Genomic DNA, 20,268 nt, shown 5'->3' on the forward strand with positions numbered 1-20,268 from the left:
TTATGGAAACATAGTCCATATGACTACATAAAGATTCTTATGGAGGTGGTTACTCCCTTTCCTGAACCACTATGGCACTTTAGCCACGTCATCCTTAGGAGTTTTAGCACTTTTAAACTTGCAAAAGAGATATTTGTGAATAGTTTTTTTTTTTTTAATGATTGACCTTAGGTTTATTCTGTAATTGATTTTGACTAGTTTTTGCTTTTCAGGCAATGGTTTTTTTGTTTTGTTTTGAGGAAGATTAGCCCTGAGCTAACATCTGCTGCCAATCCTCCTCTTTTTGCTGAGGAAGATTGGCCCTGATCTAACATCCATGCTCATCTTCCTCTACTTTATATGTGGAACGCCTGCCACAGCATGACTTGATAAGCGGTGCGTAGGTCTGCACCCGGGATCTAAACTGGCAAACCCCAGGCCACCAAAGAGCGGAGTGTGCAAAAATTACCCAACCAGTGCACCTCCAAGCCAGCCCCTGAATGATTTTTTTTCTTAAGCTATGTTTTTTGGCGAGGCTCTGAGCTAACATCTGTTGCCAATCTTCCTCTTTTTCTTTTTTCTCCCCAAAGCCCCAGCACATAGCTGTATGTTCTAGTTGTGAGTCATTCTAGTTCTTCCATGTGGGATGCCGCTTCGGCATGGCTTGATGAGTGCTTATAATTCTGCGCCCAGGATCCGAACTGATGAACCCTGGGAAGCCAAAGCGGAGCACGCAAACTTAAGTACTCAGCCACGGGGCCAGCCCCTATGAATAGTTTTATCTCCCCTGCTACACTGTAGGCTGCTTGAGGACAAATTATTTATATATTCTTAACATTTTTCTATTCATGACTACGCCTAGAAGAATATATTTACCATGGAGTTCAGTAGATATCTATTTTTTAAAAAATAAAATTCCTATAGCACTTATAAAAGATGAAAATATATTTGCAACATAAAAGTAAGATACATATTTGGTAGAATGTCTCTAGCTCACCTAGTTTCAATCAGATACTAGATAGATCAAATACCACTGATGAGATTAATCACAAACAATATATATCCCAACACTGAAAAACAAAGTAAATATTTGATGAATGTTTATTTTTTCCCTTATGTATATCCTTTGACATTTTGTACGTGTGTCTGCCTATCTATCTATCTATCTAATATATCTAATATATCTATTTTCATTTTCTGAACCAGTGTCTGGGTATGTTTCTTCATAAAATTTCATTTCATGCCTCCAGTATTTCCATACTATTTATAATGTATAGATAATAACATCACCATGTATTAACATTAAATATCCTCTATTTATTCTTAATCCAGCATAGGTAGATTTAGATGGTTTAAAATCGCAAGGAGAAAAACAATTTATTTTGGAAAATTGCACATTTTTGAAAGTTTCTAAAACACTGAAAAATTTAAGGTTTTATATTTGAGTAATTATTGTAATTCACTTATTAATCCATAAATCTAATGATATAACCATCAAATCTTTTTTTGTAGCCATGCTACCTTAACAAGTTTAATCTGCGGAGGAGTTCTAAAATTTGGATCCCAATTGTATTCTGGTGATAACAACTTAGTGGGTTTATTGATAAGAAAGTATTTGTTTAGGTGATGTTCATATATGCTGCTAAGTCCATTTTTGCTGTCATCACTAACGCCCTTTCTATATCCTTCAATGAAGGTTAAAATCTTCTCGGGAGTGCCACCGAAAATTGCAGCATGGTAATAGAAATCTCCCTCTCCAAAAGGGATGAAAGCTGCCGATGCAGGTCTTCTCTCATAAGGGAAATCGTGAGCGTTTTTAAAATACCACCATGCATGAATTTGAGCTACAGATGTGCCCAGGGTTTCCACTCCAAAGTCATTCTTGAAGATGTGGTTTACAGTCATACTAAAGAGAAAGTCGACTTCATGCTGGATGTGTTCTATGACGTACATATATAAGTTCTTCATGTGTATGAAATTAAAGTCTTTCCACTCCTTCTCTTTGAATACAGCTAATAGTTTAAATGTACGAAGGGGACCTAACTCTATGCGAGGCAGCTTAGCGACGTCATCAGTCAAGATGTAAAAGATAACATTGTAGCCAATCATAAAGTGCTTATTAGCAGATTGGATGAACTTTTCCAGGTACTGAGCTGTAAACCTGTGAAACATGAACAAAAAATAGTGAAAACTTATTTTGCCAGAAATCATCAGGAGAATCCATGTCATTTACACATGCTATCTAATGAGTGTGTCATTGTAGCTAAAGAACTACCGGTAGGTAAGGGTGGAGAAGTTGGACCTAGAGCTTAACTGTATTGGTGAGTGAAGGAGAGTGTAGTGAGAGCTTGGGGTTCTGAGAAGAGCCATAAAGTTTGTTCTGAAGAAAGGAAAAGAGAGCTAAACGGATGTTAATGAAAAGATGCCCCAGTAGTGTTAAGGACTCAGCACAGCTGGAGAAAATAACCACTCTAAATAATTATACAGGTCAGCCAGAAAGAATGATTAGGGCTAATTATGAGTAACTCTTTGAATGTAGAAAGTCCATGGATGCTTATCCACATTTTTCCAAAGTAAAAAAGGATTAATATTTGTAGCACCTACTTTCCAGTAGCACATACAGCCAAGCCTACGGTAATGTTCAGCCTTTTGTAATATTTTTCCAGCACCTGTCTGTTGTAAGTTCCTTCCCATATGACTGGAGCAAGCCAGTCAGTTGTTGTTATTACATCAGGACGTTTTCTGTTGAACAAACAAGAAACAAATTAAGCAGGTACCACTGTATTATGACAGCAGAAGTTGTCATCCAAGTGATAATAGCTAATGATTATAAAGTACTTACGATGTGCCAGGCATGGTGATTAAGGTCTTTACATTACTCATTTAATCCTTGCAATGTGCTATAATATAACTTCTATTATTACTCCTATTTTTCATATGAGAAAATTTAGGCACAGATTGATTGAGTAAATTGCTTAGTTTCACACAGCTGATAAATGGCAGAGTCAGGATTCAAGATCAGCCAGTTGGGCTTCAGAATCTGTGCTTTAGTCATTACCTCATACTGCCTTTTGAGCCCAAGGATTTTTTTCTTTGAGCTCTGACTGCAGCTAAAGTTAAGTAACCCAGTGTCTGAACATTTCTGATTATTGCGTGAAGCAGACAGCACCATTGTCTCCTTATGTCTTTCTTTTGTCTTCTCCTTTTGCTTTCCTCCATTCTCTTTTCCTAGAAGATCTAGAGTGCTCTTTTCACCCTTGCCCTGATGCTTTAGGCCCATCACTGCAGCCTTGAAGAAAATGAGATTAGTCCAAAAAGGGAGAATGACATTAGATTTGCTTCTAATAATATCCAAATGACAGCAGAAGTAGCAGCATTAGTAATAATAAATAGTTTGGCTGGAGGTGGGGCATTAAACTATTAAAGCAAGTTAAGACCTTCATTTTGGAAGGAATTGAATTCAAAGTGAGAAGTCATTTTGCTATTGGTGATTGCAGGTTTTAGTGAAAAATCCAGACCCAGACAAGGGTAGGATTTGACAACCCTTAATAGTATATTAATGATAATATAGTAAAAAATTCTTCAAAAGTGCCACCTCTTACTTTTTTTAGAGATTTCATTAACTTATACATTTATATTTTTTTTAAAGATTGGCGCCTGAGCTAACAACTGTTGCCAATGTTTTTTTCCCTGCCTTTTCTCCCCAATTTCCCCCTGTACATAGTTGTATATTTAAGTTGTGGTTCCTTCTAGTTGTAGCATGTGGGATGCTGCCTCAGCACGGCCTAATGAGTGGTGCTGTGTACATGCCCTGAACCGGCGAAACCCTGGGCCGCCAAAGCGGAGCGCGCAAACTTAACCACTGGTCAATGGGGCTGGCCCCTATACATTTATTTTTAAACTTTCCTTATACTTAGAATTTATAGTCTTACACTTGTATTTGACTCACAAGTCTCAAAATCTACCTTAAAACTGGCTAGATATATCCTTGTCTCAGCCATGATGCTTAGAAATTAGGCAAACTACAGATAGAAATCAATATCTATTTGAGAAGATGAAAGGGTTTTAAGATTATCCCTCCTTCCTCATTAGATCAGATTAAAGATATGCTGCCAGAATGAAAGAAAAAGTCTCTGAAAGCAGAAGGCAATTAAAAACGTGTGTTTAGAAATTGTTTGATAAAAGGGAAGAGGAAGAAGTAGAAGACACTTACAGTCATTAGATTTATATGATAGGTATGAAACTCTTCACCTGGCAGGAAAATGCTGGGCAGAGGACATCCTCTGCAAAGGAGGCTCTCAGTAATCAGTTGGACAAGATAATCTACCCTCTGGGTGTCAGCCAAATGCCTTGCCTAGCCTCCCTTGTGGCTGGCTTAGTGTCTATGTACAAAGTGGCCCTCACTACTTGGAGTCCAATGGAGATTATGCAGGAGCTCAATGACATGGACATCCTTTACTAAAGTTGAACTACAACCAATACTGAGTGCCCAACAGCTGGGGCAAACTCTGAACCACAATATGACACCATTTCCCAGAGGGGCAAACCAACGAACTGATGGCTGTTTGATTATATTAGACTCCATAAGGAAAGGGGTGGCAACTTTCTCATAGGGGAATGTTTCATCTTCTAGGTAGGGATTTGCTTTCTTTGCCTACAAATCTGCCAGCTTTGTTGACTTGCAGAATATCTTATGTGCCTCACTGTGCAGAGGCAGCTGGCCTGGTAGAAAGTGGAGTGGCCAGAGAAAATTTCAATTTCACTGTTAACTCAGAGATAATTCCTTGAAAGGTTGAGGTTGCTTCTACCACTACTATTATATCCTTATGAAAGTGCTGTCATTTCTATTAGACAAAAGTTTCATGTATTTATTTATTCTACAAATATTGAGCCTCTACTACATCTAGGCTTTTTCTAGGCACCTTCTAGTGAGAAAGGCAGATAATAAATGAATAGACAAGCAAATATATAGTATGTCAGATGTTGATGAGTGCAATGGAGAAAAAATAAAACAGGGTAAGGGAGAAAGGGAATAGGGGGTGCCGTTTTATATGGAATGGTAGGAGAAGGCTTCACTGATAAAATAACACTTGAAAGGAGTCTTGAAGGAAGCAAGAGAATGAGCCATTTTGCTATTTGGAAGATGAATGGTCCATGTATAAAGACTAGAAGGTGCAAAGGCCTTGAGGTGAGAGCATGATTGGTGTATCAGAGGAACATCAAGGAGGCCAGTGTGATTGGAGGGAATGAGGGAGACAGTTGAAGATGAGGGTGGAGATAGATGTTGGGCAGCCATTTTATCTGTAGTTTTTCTTTTCATGTTTTAAACTCTTTGAACTCTTTGGAAAGGCATCTTACAAGAACATTGGTTCTTAATGTTCATAGTAGCAAAAACCTGGAAACAGTTCAAGTGCCATTAATAAGGCAGTACATGAAAAAACTGTGGTATATGTCCACAGTCAATTATTTTGCAACCATCAAAATGAATGACAACGTTATTCAATTTTTGGATGAATCTTAGCAATTTAATAATAATGGAAAAAATAAGTCCCTGAAGATTACATATAGCAATGTATCCTCTTTATAAAGTTATAAACAACTAAAATTAAAAAATAGACTTTTTCCCAAATACATATGGAGGATATAAATATATATTTTAAAAAAAGAAAGCAAGGGGATGAAGAACCAGGATTCATGATAGTGGTTGTCTCAGGGAGTGGGGAGAGAAGGCAGAGTTGGGTAATGGAAAGGACACAAAGCTAGACGTTGAAGTTATTGAAGGTTGTAATTTTTGTTTGATTAAAAATAAGCAAGCAAGGTGGTGATGTCAGCATCATGATGGAGTGAACTTGTCCAGGACTCTCTCTCCTCCAACCTACAACAAAAAGGGGCAACCATACTCCAACAGAAGACATCCTAACAACACAAAAACTTCAGAGAGACACACAGCCACATGACTCCACAGAGGGTGGAGAGGCTGAAGCCACCCTCAGAGGAGCTGGAACAGGGTAAGAGAGAACTTTGCTCTGTCCCCTAAAGACTGCAATCTCGTGTGGGAGGATCCATGAAGGAAGGAATGGGGGAGGGGTCGCTCATTCGTGGAATCACCAAGGACTCCCTAGGGTCCTTTCAGCCTAGAGAGAAGACCTCTAATGGGGCAAAAGCTTTTGCAGGGGGTTATGTCATCAAGCCAACATTCCAGGAGACCAATGAGAGCTGATTGAGAAAGCCCAGAGAGCATGCACAAGAAAGCACCCCTCCCCCAACCCACCTGCACCGCACTACTCCACTGCCTGGGTTATCGGCAGAAAGTGGAGGGCTCAGAATGTGTGGCTCTTGACCCCCACCCAGTGGCAATAGGCGAAAACTGCAACTGAGCAATAGAATGAGTAAGACCTGACCTTTCAACATCAGACACTACATCAAATCTCCAGACCAGAAGGAAAATGACAAGCACCCATAACTCAGTCCTGAGGACACAGAAATATGTAATCTAAATGACAAAGAATTCAAAATAGCTATCGTCAAAAAACTCAACAAGGTAAAAGAGTATGTAGAGAAATAATGAGTTCAGGAGCTACTTCACAAAAGAGATTGAAACTATAAAGAAGATTCAATCAGAAATATTAGAGATGAAAGACACAATGGAAGAAATAAAACAAAATATGGATTCCCTGAATACTTGAGTGGACATCATAGAGGAACGTATCAGCATAACCAAAGATACACATGTTGAAAGGCTCCAGATAGAGGAGGAGAGCGAACTAAGACTAAAAAGAAATGAGGAAAGTCTCTGAGAAATATCTGACTCAATGAGGAAATGCAACATGAGAATTATAGGTATTCAAGAAAGAGAAGAGAAGGAGAATGGAGCAGAAAGCTTGTTCAAAGAAATAACAGCAGAGAACTTCCCAAACTTAGGGAAAGAGAGGGAAACCTGTGTGAAAGAGGCTTTCAGATCTCCTAGATGTGTCAATGTAAAAAGACCTACTGCAAAGCATATAGTAGTAAAACTGGTAAAAATGAATGAAAAAGAAAGAATACTAAGAGCAGCAAGAAAGAAGAAAATAACCTACAAAGGAACCCCTATCAGACTTCAGCAGATTTCTCTGCAGAAACCTTACAAGCTAGGAGAGAATAGAATGACATACTCAAATCTTTAAAAGACAAATATCTTCAGCCAAGAATAGTCTATCCAGCAAAAATATCCTTCAGATATGAGGGAGAAATTAAAACTTTCCCAGACAAACAAAAGCTAAGGGACTTCGTAGCCACGAGACCCTCCCTACAAGAAATACTCAAGAAGGCCCTCATACCTGAAAAAAAAAACGGGGGGGGGGGAAGGGGACAATAAACACAGAGTAAGGAGATAAATTGGTAGACAGAACCAGAACAAGATAGCAAATATTTAACTATAGCATTAAGCTAGAGAGAAGGAAAACACCAAAAACAAAGATAATCCTGTCATTTTAACCACAAGCTTACAACACAAGATGGAATAAGATAGAAGAAAAACAACTTAGGAGGGGAAGAGGAAAGGGACTGATCAGATTAGACTAAGGAAATAAGAGGCCATCAGAAAATGGACTATCTTATACATGAGATTCTGAATACAAACCTCAGGGTAACCACTAGTCAAAAAAGCAGAACAGAGACACAAAGAACAAATAAGGAGAAAACAAAGAAACACATCATAAAAAAAACCACATAACTCAATGGTTAGACCAAAACACACAGGACGAAAAGCAAAAGAAAAGCAGGAAAACTGGAAAACAAGTGATAGAATGATAGCATTAAGCATTGATAACACATCAATAATCACCCTAAATGTAAGTGGATTGAATCCTCCAACAAAAAGACACAGAGTGGCGAGATGGATTAAAGAACAAGATCCAACAATATGCTGCCTCCAGGAAACACATCTCAGCTCCAATGACGAACACAGGCTCAGAGTGAAGGTGTGGAAGACAATACTCCAAGCTAATGGCAAACAAAAGAAAGTAGGTGTCACAATACTTATATCAGAAAAAGTACACTTCAAGATAAGACAGGTAAAGAGAGACAAAGAGGGGCAATATATGATGATCAAAGGGACACTCCATCAAGAAGAAATAATGCTTATAAGTATCTATGTACCCAACACAGGAGCACCAAAGTTCATAAAGTAACTATTAACAAACCTAAAAGAAGATATTAATAATAACACAATAATAGTAGGGGACCTCAAAACTCCACTCACATCAATGGATAGATGATCCAGACAGAAAATCAACAAGGAAACAGTGGAATTAAATGAAAAGTTAAACCAGTTGGACTTAATAGACATATATAGAACACTCCATCCAAAAACAGCAGAATACACATTCTTCCCAAGGGTGCATGGATCATTTGCAAGGATAGACCATATGTTGGGAAATAGGGTGAACCTCAATAAATTTAAGAAAATTGAAATAATAACAAGCATCTTTCTGATCATAATGCTATAAAACTAGACATTAATTACAAGAAAAAAGCTGAGAAAGGGACAAAGAAGTGGAGACTAAACAACATGCTATCGAACAAGCAATGGATCATTGATGAAATTAAAGGAGAAATCAAAAAATATCTGGAGACAAATGAAAATGATAACCTACCATACCAACTCATATGGGATGAAGCAAAAGCCATATTTAGAGGGAAATTCATCACAATACAGGCTCACCTTAACAAACAAGAAAATTCCCAAATAAGCAATCTCAAATTACACCTAAGTGAATTAGAAAAAGAAGAACAAAAAAAAAAAAGCCCAAAGTCAGCAGAAGGAGAGAAATAATAAAAAATCAGAGCATAAATAAATGCTATTGAAACAAAAAAAGGCAGTAGAAAGGATCAATGAAACAGAGCTGGTTCTTAGAGATGATAAATAAAATTGACAAACCCCTACCCAGACTTACAAAGAAAAAAAGAGAGAAAGCTCAGATAAGCAAAATCAGAAATGAGCGAGGAGAAATAACAACAGACTCTGCAGAAATACAACAGATTATAAGAGAATACTACAAAAAACTATATTTCAACAAAATGGATAATCTACAGCAAATGGATAAATTCTTAGACTCTTACAACCTCCCAAAGCTGAATCAAGAAGAAACAGACAATGTGAATAGACAAATCACAAGGAAAGAGATTGAAACAGTAATCAAAAGCATCCTAAAGAATAAAACCCCAGGACAAAATGGCTTCCCTGGGGAAATCTACAAAACTTTCAGAGAGGATTTAATACCTATCCTTCTCAAGCTATTCCAAAAAACTAGGGAAGATGGAACACTTCCTAACACATTCTATGAGGTCAACATCACTCTGATACCAAAGCCTGATAAGGACAGCACAAAAAAGGAAAACTATGGGCCAATATCATTGATGAACATAGACGCAAAAATCCTCAACAAAATTTTGGCAACCCGAATTCAGCAATACATCAAAAGGATCATATATCATGATCAAGTGGGATTTATACCAGGGTGACAAGGGTGGTTCCACATCCACAAATCAATCAATGTGATACACCATATCAACAAATTGAGGAATAAAACCCACATGATCATCTCAATAGATGCAGAGAAAGCATTTGACAAGATCCAACAGCCATTTATGATAAAAACTCTTAACAAAATGGGGATAGAAGGAAATTACCTCAATATAATAAAGGCCATATATGACAAACCCACAGCCAACATCATCCTCAATGAGGAAAAATTGAACACCATCCCCTGAGAACAGGAAAGAGACAAGGATGCTCACTATCACCACTCTTATTCAACATAGTAGTAGAGGTTTTGGCCAGAGCAATTAGGCAAGAGAAAGGAATAAAAGGAATCCAAATAGGGAGTGAAGAAGTGAAACTCTCACTGTTTGCAGATGATATGATATTATATATAGAAAACCCCAAAGAATCCATTGGAAAACTAATAGAAATTATTAACAATTACAGTAAAGTTGAAGGGTACAAAATCAACGTACAAAAACCAGTTGCTTTTCTATACTCCAATAATGAACTTACAGAAAGAGAACTCAAGAACATAATTCCATTTACAATCGCAACTAAAAAAATAAAGTACCTAGGAATAAATTTAAGCAAGGAGGTGAAGGATTTATACAATGAAAACTATAAGACATTACTGAAAGGAATTGATAATGACATAAAAAGATGGAAAGAGATTCCATGCACATGGATTGGAAGAATAAACATAGTTAAAATGTCCATACTACCCAAAGCAATCTATAGATTCAATGCAATCTCAATCAGAATCTCAATGACATTCTTCATGGAAATAGACAAAAGAATCCTGAAATTCATATGGGGCAAAGACCCCGAATTGCTAAGGCAATCCTGAGAAAAAAGAACAAAGCTGGAAGCATCACAATCCCTGACTTCAAAATGTACTACAAAGCCATAGTGATCAAAATGGCATGGTACTGGTACAAAAACAGGCACACAGATCAATGGGACAGAACTGAAAGCCCAGAAATAAAATTGCATGTCTACAGACAGCTAATCTTTGACAAAGGTGCCAAGAAAATACAATGGAGAAAAGATAGTCTCTTCAGTAAATGATATTGGGAAAACTGGACAGCCACATGCAAAAGAATGAAAGTAGACCATTATCTCATGCCATACACAAAAATAAACTCAAAATGGATCAGAGATCTGAAGATAAGTCCTGAAGCTATAAAACTCCTGTAAGATAATATCGGTAGTACACTATTTGACATCGAACTAAAAAGGATCTTTTCGAGTACCATGTCTTCTCAGACAAGGGAAACAAAAGAAAAAATAGACAAGTGAGACTTCATCAGACTAAAGAGCTTCTGCAAGGCAAAAGGAACCAGAATCAAAACAGAGACAACCCACCAATTGGGAGAAAATATTTGCAAATCATATATCTGACAAGGGGTTAATCTCCATAATATATAAGAAATTCACACAACTCAACAATAAACAAACAACCCAATCAAAAAATGGGCAAAGGGTATGAACAGACATTTTTCCAAAGAAGATATACAGATGGCCAATAAACACATGAAAATATGTTCAGCATCATTAATCATCAGGGAAATGCAGATCAAAACTACACGAAGATACCACTTTATGCCTGTTAAAATGGCTATAATCACTAAGACTAAAAATAACAAATGTTGGAGAGGGTGTAGAGAAAAGTGAACCCTCATACACTGCTGGTGGGAATACAAACTGGTGCAGCCACTATGGATAACAATATGGAGATTCCTCAAAAAACTAAAAATAGAACTACCATACGACCCCGCTATCCCACTACTGGGTATCTACCCAAACAATTTGAAATCAACAATCCAAAGTAACATATGTACCCCTATGTTCATAGCAGCACTATTCACAATAGCCAAGACATGGAAACAATCCAAGTGGCCATCGACTGATGATTGGATAAAGAAGATGTGGTGTGTATATATATGTATACACACACACACACACACAACGGAATACTACTCACCCAGAAAAAAAGACAAATTCATCTCATTTGCAATAACATGGAAGGACCTGGAGGGAATTATGCTAGGCGAAATAAGCCAGACTGAGAAAGACAAACACCAGATGATTTCACTCATATGTGGAACATAACATACACACAGACAAAGAAAATAGTTCAGTGGTTACCAGGGGCCCAGGAGCGGGGGGTGGGCACAGGGGATGAAGGGGAGCACTTTCATCCTGACAGACAAGAAACAACGTACAACTGAAATTTCACATTGATGCAAACTATCATGAACACAATTAAAAAAATATATATGTAAATAAATAAACATAAGCCAGCAAGAAAGCATACAAATAAGTAATATAAGTGGATTTGCATGAAATAAGATGAGAGTTAGTCATGAAGCAAAGATCATTATTAATCTAATTCTATCCACCTGAAGTCCATTTAAAAAATATAAATATTAAAAAGTTATTCACAGAAGATGAAATACAAATAAATAAACATATTAAAGATGCTCAAATTCAATAATCACAGAAATGCAAATTTAATTGAGATAGTTTAAGTAACAGTTTTGCCAATAAGAAAATATTTGATAATACTAGAATGAAATATAAATATACAAAACAAATAAAATGTTATTAAAATTTATCCACTGTAGATTAGAAAATTAATAGTATAATTATTAAACGGCACTTTAGCAAGCTGAGTCAAAATTTAAAATGTCTGCGTCCTCTTAAACTGATGATGCCATGACAGGAATTTATCTTATGGATAAATTCACACAACGGTGTAGAAATATATATGTACAAGGATATTCATTGAAACATTATTTACAATAGCCTCCAAATTGCAAACAATCAAAACCAATAGGGAATTGGCTAAATAAATTATAGTATACAGCCATAAAATAGAATACTAGATAGTCATTATAAAGAATGAGATTCTCCCCCAAGTGTTAATGCTAAAATCAAGAGTAGTCATTAATGGCATTTTTGGGCTGCTACTGAAGAGATGTTTTCTCTCCCCTAATAAAATCAGGACTGTTAAACCAGATAACAGCTTTTCATTATGACCCTTAAATACCTAATTCTTGTTAAATAGACCCTAGGTTTATATATAAAAGCCTTAAAAGTAAAAACTCCAAGACCTGGAAACCTCTCAGGTTTCAATAGCTACAATTTGATGATGGAAAATAATTTTGCCTATTCAAATGGAGTTATATTATTATTATTTTATGAGCAGAATTTTTTGTTCTTACTTAGGATTAAACCAGTCTGAGAGCTGAGGTTCTTCTGCTTCATGATCCCTAGGTACAAGGAGAAAATCAAGTTAAGAGTAATCCATTTATTCAACAAATATATATTGTACCCTATAATATGACAGGCACTGTTTGGTGCTGGTTCTGTAACTATGAACATTTAGGTCAGCTCCTGCCCTCAGGAAGCTGACAGACTAGCAGGAAAGACAATATTAAATAGACAATATTAAATAGACAATTACAGTACAGATTGAGCAGTGCTAATAGAGAAAAACAGATTTCCATGGGAGCATATAAATGGAGCATCCAACCAGAATTTGGGGTTTAGGGAAACCATTTGGAGAGGAACTATATAAACTGGGTCTAGAAGGATAAGGGCTAGTTCAGGAAAGAGGTGTAGAGGGTGAAGAGGTTGTGACCAAAGGCAGGAAGGCAAGGAACAGTATGATTCTTGAAGGGGGAATAAATTTTAAAAATTATAGCGCGAAAAATAATGTCTATTCAGTCAAAAACGCAGATTTAATTAATTCATTTATCAAACATTAGTAGCTTACTATGTCATAGATACCCTGTTACGTGTTGAAATAAAGGGGCTGAAGAAATGGTCCAGATGTTTGTCTTTGGTTTTCATTTAAAGATAGGACCCACCTAAGGTTTTGTTCGACTTTTAAGTTAATTGTTTAATTAACAAGGTTATGAGGGAACTTCTCTTTCATAAACCAGGAATGTTTTGTAAAAGAAGATAATTTTAGTGACTTGTACTTCCAGAAAGATGGAGTAGTACTAATTTTCCCTATTACTACTACAAGGTATAGCTGAAAACCCTGAACATTAAATATAAAGCAAGAAAAAGAAAACTCTGAAAGGTGGAAAGAAGTCTGATCAGGTAAACACCTTGACTCATGGATCAACATAGCAGTGAGTTCTCTGGGTTTTCTGCCACATACATCCCAGATTGAGTGCTGGAGAGGCCAGCAACCCAGGAATGTCAATGGGTACAGACACAAAAAGAGCCCCAAGAGAAGCCTGCTTTTTATAGCTAAAGGACCAGGAAAAGGGCCACCTAGCAAGACAGAAACTTTTAGATACAACTCACTGTACTCCAGCCCAATATCACAGAAAAACAGTGACCCCATGTCCATCCCTCTGGCAAAGGTTGAAGGGAGAGCCTAGACTTTTACCCTCGCCAGACTATAATGAGGCTCCTCTCCCCTCCTCACTGATGTGGAGTTAGAGGAGGTTAGTGGGGGGTAGAACTTTCACCACTGTTCAGCAATTGTGGCCATCCCCCTGAGGTCAGTGTCGATGGAGGGCACATGGGGAGCCTGAACTACCATCCCTACTCATTAGTAACAAGGAGCCCCTCCCCACGAGTTTCAATGGAGGCAGAGTCAAGAACCTGAAATTTCACCACTCAACTGAGAGTAACGAGGACATGCCACTTCATTTCTTAGCTGGAGCAGTGTCAGAGGATGCCTGGGAGAATACAAGATAAGGTCTAGAGTCTCATATTACCCAAAATGTCCAGGTTTCAATAAAAAACCACTTGGCATTCCAAGAATCAGGAAGATCTCAACTTGAAAGAGGAAGAACAATCTACGGATGTCCTGATAACACAAATATTAGAATTACCGGACAAGAGTTTTAAAGCAGCCATTGTAAAAATGCTGCAATGAGCAATTACAAACACTTGAAACATGAAAAAATAGAAAGTCACAGTAAAGATATAGAAAGTTTAATCAAAGTAGTAGAAGATATAAAGAAGAACTAAATAGAAATTTTACAACTTAAAAATACAATAACTGAGATAAAAACTCAATGGACAGGCTTAACAGCAGAGTGGAGAGGATGGAGAAAGAATCAGTGAACTTGAAGATAGAGTAATAGAAATCACTCAATCTGAACAACAGAGAGAAAAAAACTGAAAAAAAAATATGAACAGAGCCTCAAGGATATGTGAGACTATAACAAAAGATCTAATATTCATGTAATTGGAGTCCTAGAAGGAAAGAAAGAGGATAGGACTGAAAAAGTATTTAAAAAAATAGATGAGTACTCTCTCAAAATTTGGCAAAAGACATAAACATACCAATTCAAGAAGCTGAGTGAACCCTAAAAAAAGATAAACCTAAATAAATCCATGCTAAGTTATAGGATAGTCAAATTTCTGAAAGCTAAAGATGAAAATAATCTTGAAAGCAATCAGAGAGAAATGATTCACCTATAGAGGAAAAACAATTTGAATGAAAGTGAATTTCTTATTGGAAACTATTTACCCAAAAAGGAAGTGGAACAATATTTTTCGGGTGATGTAAGAAAAGAACTGTTGACCAAAATGTTCTTCAGCAGGTGAATGGTTAAATAAACTTTAGTACATCCCTTCATGGAGTACTACAAAGCGATAGAAAGGAATGACCTATTGACGTACACAACAACCTGGCTGGATCTCAAGAGCATTACACTGAGTGAAAAGAGCTCATCTCAATAGATCATAGACTGTATGATTCCATTTATAAAACATTCTCAAAGTGACAAAATTATAGAGCTAAAAGTAGATTAGTGGTACTAGGAGTTAGATAGGGTCAGGGAGCGGACGTTGGGTGTGAGTAGAAATGGTAGCTCAGAGGAGATGTGGTGATGGAATAGTTTTGTATCTTGATTCCTGTGGTGGTTAGATGAATCTACACATGTGATAAAGTGTCGTATAATTAAACACATGCATTGTCCCAACATCAATTTCTTGTTTTGCTATTGCATGAGAATTATGTAAGATGTGACATTGGGGAAAGTTGGGTGAAAGTTACCATGTGACCTCTCTGTACTATCTTTGCAACTTCCTGTGAATCTATAATTATTTCAAAATCAAATGTTAAAAAAAACTTTAAAGGTGCATTCCTTTTTGACATTTCAGAGGTGTTTTTAGCCAAAGATATTTCATTGTAGGATTGCCCAGGACTTGTGCTCTTTCAAAATCAAAATTGTCCATGCTTAACTTCATTAAAAATATATAGTGACAAACGGAGAAGTTAAAAAAAGTTCATTTTTTGGAGGATTGGTTTCACTAATTTCTCAAATCCTACACAATAAGTCAATGCTAGAAAAAATGGTTAACCAAAGAGGCATATGAATCTAAAGAAAAACCTCAACCTAGACAGCAATACTTAAACTAGAGGAAATATCAAAAACTTGTTCTGATGTAAGCAGTTGAGGGTGTCAAATGAGCAAAATTTGGAGATGTACACATACACACGCCCATGCAAACTCATATACATGTATATATGCATGTACATAGAATATTTCTGAACTGATATCCAAGAAATTAGTCAGTCGTTGCCCCTGGAGAATTCAGTCTAGTTTTCTGTTCTTTCTGACTGCATCACCATTAAAACCCGCTTGACTCTAGCCAGTTTGCCCTCAATACAGTTTGTAGGATATTTGTAGAACAAAGAATCTTACCAGCAGAAGTTCATCTTCTGTAGGTGCTTCTTTATTCTTTAGATAAATGAAAAAGTCATTTTAGTGTTAAATTTGAATAAATGCCTATGGCAATTAGAATAGCAAATTTCTAGAATTCAGATCAATTCATTCACTCACTTGTTAGCCAAATAATTACTAACCACCTACCATAGGCCAGGCATAATGCTACAGTTCTGGAATACATGGCATCCAGTTCTGACGTGGCATTCCAGTTCTGGAACCCAGGCCTGCAATAAGCTTGTGGTCTATTATTTACTTTTTGACCAAGCCCATTATTATCTTCAAAGAGATGATATTAATACTATTACAAGTGACCATGAATCCTTTCTATTAAGGTACAGCATCCCCAGAGGGTAAATAACACGTAAAACATAATACCAAAGCAATAAGGTTAACTTTAAAAGACATTCATTCCCACAATATAGCTGATTTTCAAATAGCATTCAGAAACATTGCATTGCTTATGGAAAAAGACCAAAAGGAGGAAGGCATGGAGGAGGTAAGAATTTGAATTTTTCCATGTGAGACAATTTTAACAGGTTAACAAGTTTGTTTCCCAGTACAGCTATGTTTCTACAGCAGGTGGCTTGGATCTTGTTCCTATTAAATGGAACTTACATGTAGTTTTAAATGTATCCAAAATAGCCCCCAATACTCTCTATCATCTTATCTTGCCTTATTTCTTTCTTCGTAGCATTATTATATAAAAATACAATGCTCCTGACATTATATTATACATTTCTTTGCTTCTTGCACATCTTCTCCACCTAGAATGTAAAGCTTCATAAGAGCAGTCTCTTTGTTTAGGTTATTACTGTTTTCCTAGCACCTAGAACAGGGCCTGGCACCAAGAAAGTCCTCAATAAATATTTTAGAATGTTGAAAGAATATATTTATGATTTAATTTGTTCCCCAAAGAGGAGGTAATTTCTGATTAATTTAGGGAGTGTTTATTAATATTTTTTGGACAAAATTCAGCATTTTAGATCAATTCTGCCAATCATTAAAGATAATGATTCATCAATCTGTTATATTTACCGGAAATGATGCTTAATCAATGTCAGCGATAAAGCAAATGAAATCAATAACAGCATTTTCCATTTAGAATTCATTCTCTGCTAGAAAAAAAGAGGAGAAAAAGAGTTTTTTGGGAAGTAAAAACAACTCCCTTGCCACTTTCTAATAATGAATTTATTTATGAGAATTTGGCCACCAGTCCAAGTGTCTGATTCTAGAATGCTCAGCCTCAGGAAGAAGGCAGACTTGAGTCAGGGAAATCACCTATTCTGTTTGAAGTGCCTGCAGAAATCTCCCTTCGGGTGCCTACTGATCCTTTTAAAATTAGGTGCAGTGTCTTGACATTTCTTTTGTATTCCATTATCAAACTCTGCCCTGACTGCATAAAGGAAATTCCATAAAACTCTAGCTCCATTTCACTCATGGTTCTGTCAAAATAAAATGAGGTACTTACGATGACGTGTTTACATATTGGACATACTCTGTCCCAAAGTTGATTTTTATATATTTTTTTCCTCACACAGATAGACTAATAATTTATTACAAAACTATAGGCCTAATAACCCAAAAATATAGACATTCTCTAAAAGGTATAACCTTCTAAACTGTGATTAAAATTCTAAATTGAAGGCATTAAGCTCTAAAATGTAATATTTGGCTCCAGCCAATGCACTGAGCTTGTGTTGATGGTGTTAGATAGGATTTCTGTTTACAACCATAAACTGGTTTTCAGTAGGCATCATTCGAGAACAGGTCTTGCTTTTGGGTTACGTCTTGAAGTAAAATGGAGATCTCTGATATTTACTTTTTTGAACACTTATTTAGTGAGCAAGATGTTTTAGATCTGTACCTTACAATACGGAGGCCGCTAATGACAAGTGACTAGTGAGTACTTGAAATGTTGCTAGTCCAAACAGTGAAGTTTGAAGACTCAGTATGAAAAAATAATGTAAGATATTTCATTAATAATTGTTTATATTGACTACATGCTGAAGTGAAATTTTCGATATAGTGGGTTCATAGAAATACATTATTAAAATGACTTTCAGCTGTTTCTTTTCACCTTTTTGCAATGTGGCTCCTAGAATATTTAAAGTTACAAATGTGGCTTGCATTTTATTTCTATTGGACACTTATTCTATACATGATACCAGACTGGGAAGTCTTCAACTGGACAATTTTAGTGTTCCAGCAATGTGAAATGACCATCTTTAAAATTCAAGAACATTACAAATACATTTCTGAGGTATGACTCCATCTAGCCAGATTATTTTCTGACAATTTGTCCTCAATGACATAACTCTCAAAGGCCAATTATATGTTGATGTGTTACCTGTTTTGTACAATACACTTTTAAGGCCAAGGTTAGAAGATGGTCCCTACCTACCATTTTGCCAGACCATTCAAACTGTCATGCCGTCCTAAGAGCCTTCACTTTAGTTTCAGTGATGTGAAGAGAAGAAGTCCTAGGATGTTTTCCAAGCATCATATTTTTGGGACTTTGTAAAAAAAAAAAAAAAAAAAGTCAGATATTGTACAATACTCTCCTGGTATTTGAATCGTCTGCTAATGGTGATGTCACCAGACTCTTTTGATGATGAAAGCATTAGAAAGTCATAATGATATTGTCATAATGATACATCTGGTAGCAAGTTCTTCTCATTGCTGCCAGATAGTAGAACTTCATTTGAAAAATTAATGGATTTAAAGAATGTTTTGCTCTTAGTTTTCTTTGTTGAGCTTCCATGTTTTTCTTGATGACTGATTTTGACTTACAGAAATACATTTTGAATGGTGTGCTGTGTGTATATGAATGATGGAAAAGGTGCAACATCTTTTTCTTCATCCTTTATATTTCTCTTTCGGCAGCTATTTGGTAAGTACTGTTCCTACCCTCGGTAGTGAACATTCCTATCACTCACCACTCTCTAGTTCTCTCTTCCTCCCCAGGCAGATGGCAAACTCCACTTCCTAGCCCTTCTGCACTTGGCAGGGGCATGCAGTAAGTCCAGGCTGAAGCACTGAAAGGCCCCTGCGTCATTGTCTAGTGTCTCTCTTCCCATGACATTGTGATTGGTAATATCACAGAGAGTGGACCCTCCATCATTCTGGGTCCCCAGGTGAAAATATGGAGAAGATTGCCTGGCTCCAACGAGCACTGGATATGTAGGGTGAGTGAGAAGCTTTTTTGTGTGTTAGGCCACAAGATTTGAGGGCTCAACTTTTCTACCCAACATGCAATTCCATAAATTCTTCCTCTGTTTAAATGAATCAGGATTGTTTTCAGTGCCCTGATACCAATTTCTAGGATTGGTACCAAAGAGAGAGGTTGTAGATAACATATACTCAGGGAAAATGGGAGGAATCTAGAATTGGTTATCAGGACTTGTTTGGGGCTAAAAGCAATTGAAAAATCACGTTAGTATTCAGAACTAGGTATCTGGCAGCCTGTGGAATATTGTAGTAAACAGCTAATTAAATTATCCCTGTGCTCCCATGAATGAGGTGCTCATCAAAGACAAACGCTTTGGAGAATAATAGTTCCTGCCATAAAAATATATGATGATGACGACAACGACTGATATAACACTGACTTATGTGCCAGACACTGTATTACTCAAATATATTAACGTTTTTAATGAAATGAAGGACATAAAGAAATTAAGGACCAACTGGCAGGTTAAATGGTGTGTCTAAAGGCACTAGAGCACGTAGAGAAAAAGCACAAAGCTCCACTTAAAGTCTCCTTTGTGATTCCAGCTTCCATCAGACCTAGCTGCGCCCTTCATGGTTGCAGGAGGTTCCAGCTCCCACTGATGGCCCTGGCTTGTTTGACCTCCTTCTTGTGCCCTTCTGGCTTTTGGAATGCTCACAGCTTCTCAGTGCCTCACTGTCCCATGTAGCTCCTTAGCAATTCCATCACCTGTGTAACCAATTCTTGAATTAAAATCCCTCATTTGAAATACTCAGATTTTCCTGACTGGATCCTGGTTGATATAGTTCCTGGTACTAGGAGTTCTCTTGTATCAATTAGCTTTTTCTGTA

The 20,268-nt window shown here is 36.8% G+C and overlaps 1 protein-coding gene and 1 long non-coding RNA gene across 8 annotated transcripts in view; one reads left to right on the forward strand and one right to left on the reverse strand.

The window, feature by feature from the left end:
* The window catches only part of LOC102150413 (uncharacterized), a 97,143-nt gene that overhangs the window by 39,119 nt on the left and 37,756 nt on the right, over nucleotides 1–20,268 (forward strand). For 2 of the 5 annotated variants that reach the window (XR_289513.4, XR_002803865.2), the window contains one exon: nucleotides 1,676–1,986. The exons of 2 other annotated variants lie outside the window; for them this stretch is intronic. This is a non-coding gene — a long non-coding RNA (uncharacterized lncRNA). Of the gene's footprint in view, nucleotides 1–1,675; nucleotides 1,987–20,268 lie in introns of those variants that run through there. One more of the 5 variants, XR_002803868.2, reaches the window with a different exon arrangement.
* On the reverse strand, nucleotides 1,276–19,024 carry LOC138915007 (N-acetyllactosaminide alpha-1,3-galactosyltransferase-like 1). Of its 3 annotated transcripts, none has more exons than XM_023628791.2 (6): nucleotides 18,611–18,816; nucleotides 17,245–17,324; nucleotides 16,186–16,221; nucleotides 12,730–12,777; nucleotides 2,584–2,721; nucleotides 1,276–2,140 (listed from the first exon to the last, which is right to left on the reverse strand). In XM_023628791.2, the coding sequence occupies exons 1-6, from the start codon at nucleotides 18,611–18,613 to the stop codon at nucleotides 1,474–1,476; spliced, it is 972 nt and encodes a 323-aa protein (XP_023484559.2). In that variant the 5' UTR covers nucleotides 18,614–18,816; the 3' UTR covers nucleotides 1,276–1,473. The 3 variants fall into 3 exon arrangements, with proteins under 3 accessions (XP_023484559.2, XP_023484560.2, XP_014591501.2); XM_023628792.2 differs by having other exon boundaries at nucleotides 17,245–17,321; nucleotides 18,611–18,794; XM_014736015.3 differs by lacking the exon at nucleotides 17,245–17,324 and having other exon boundaries at nucleotides 18,611–19,024.

Source organism: Equus caballus, chromosome 25, assembly GCF_041296265.1.
Source record: "Equus caballus isolate H_3958 breed thoroughbred chromosome 25, TB-T2T, whole genome shotgun sequence".
Taxonomy (NCBI): Eukaryota; Metazoa; Chordata; class Mammalia; order Perissodactyla; family Equidae; genus Equus; species Equus caballus.

Excerpts from the sequence above, each read along its gene's own strand:
- LOC138915007 (XM_023628791.2), bottom strand. Across the intron at positions 2,722-12,729 it reads TCAGACTGGTTTAATCCTAA|AAAACGTCCTGATGTAATAA; the intron begins GTAAGAACAAAA and ends TTTGTTCAACAG. Across the intron at positions 2,141-2,583 it reads GCTGTATGTGCTACTGGAAA|GTTTACAGCTCAGTACCTGG; the intron begins GTAGGTGCTACA and ends CATGTTTCACAG.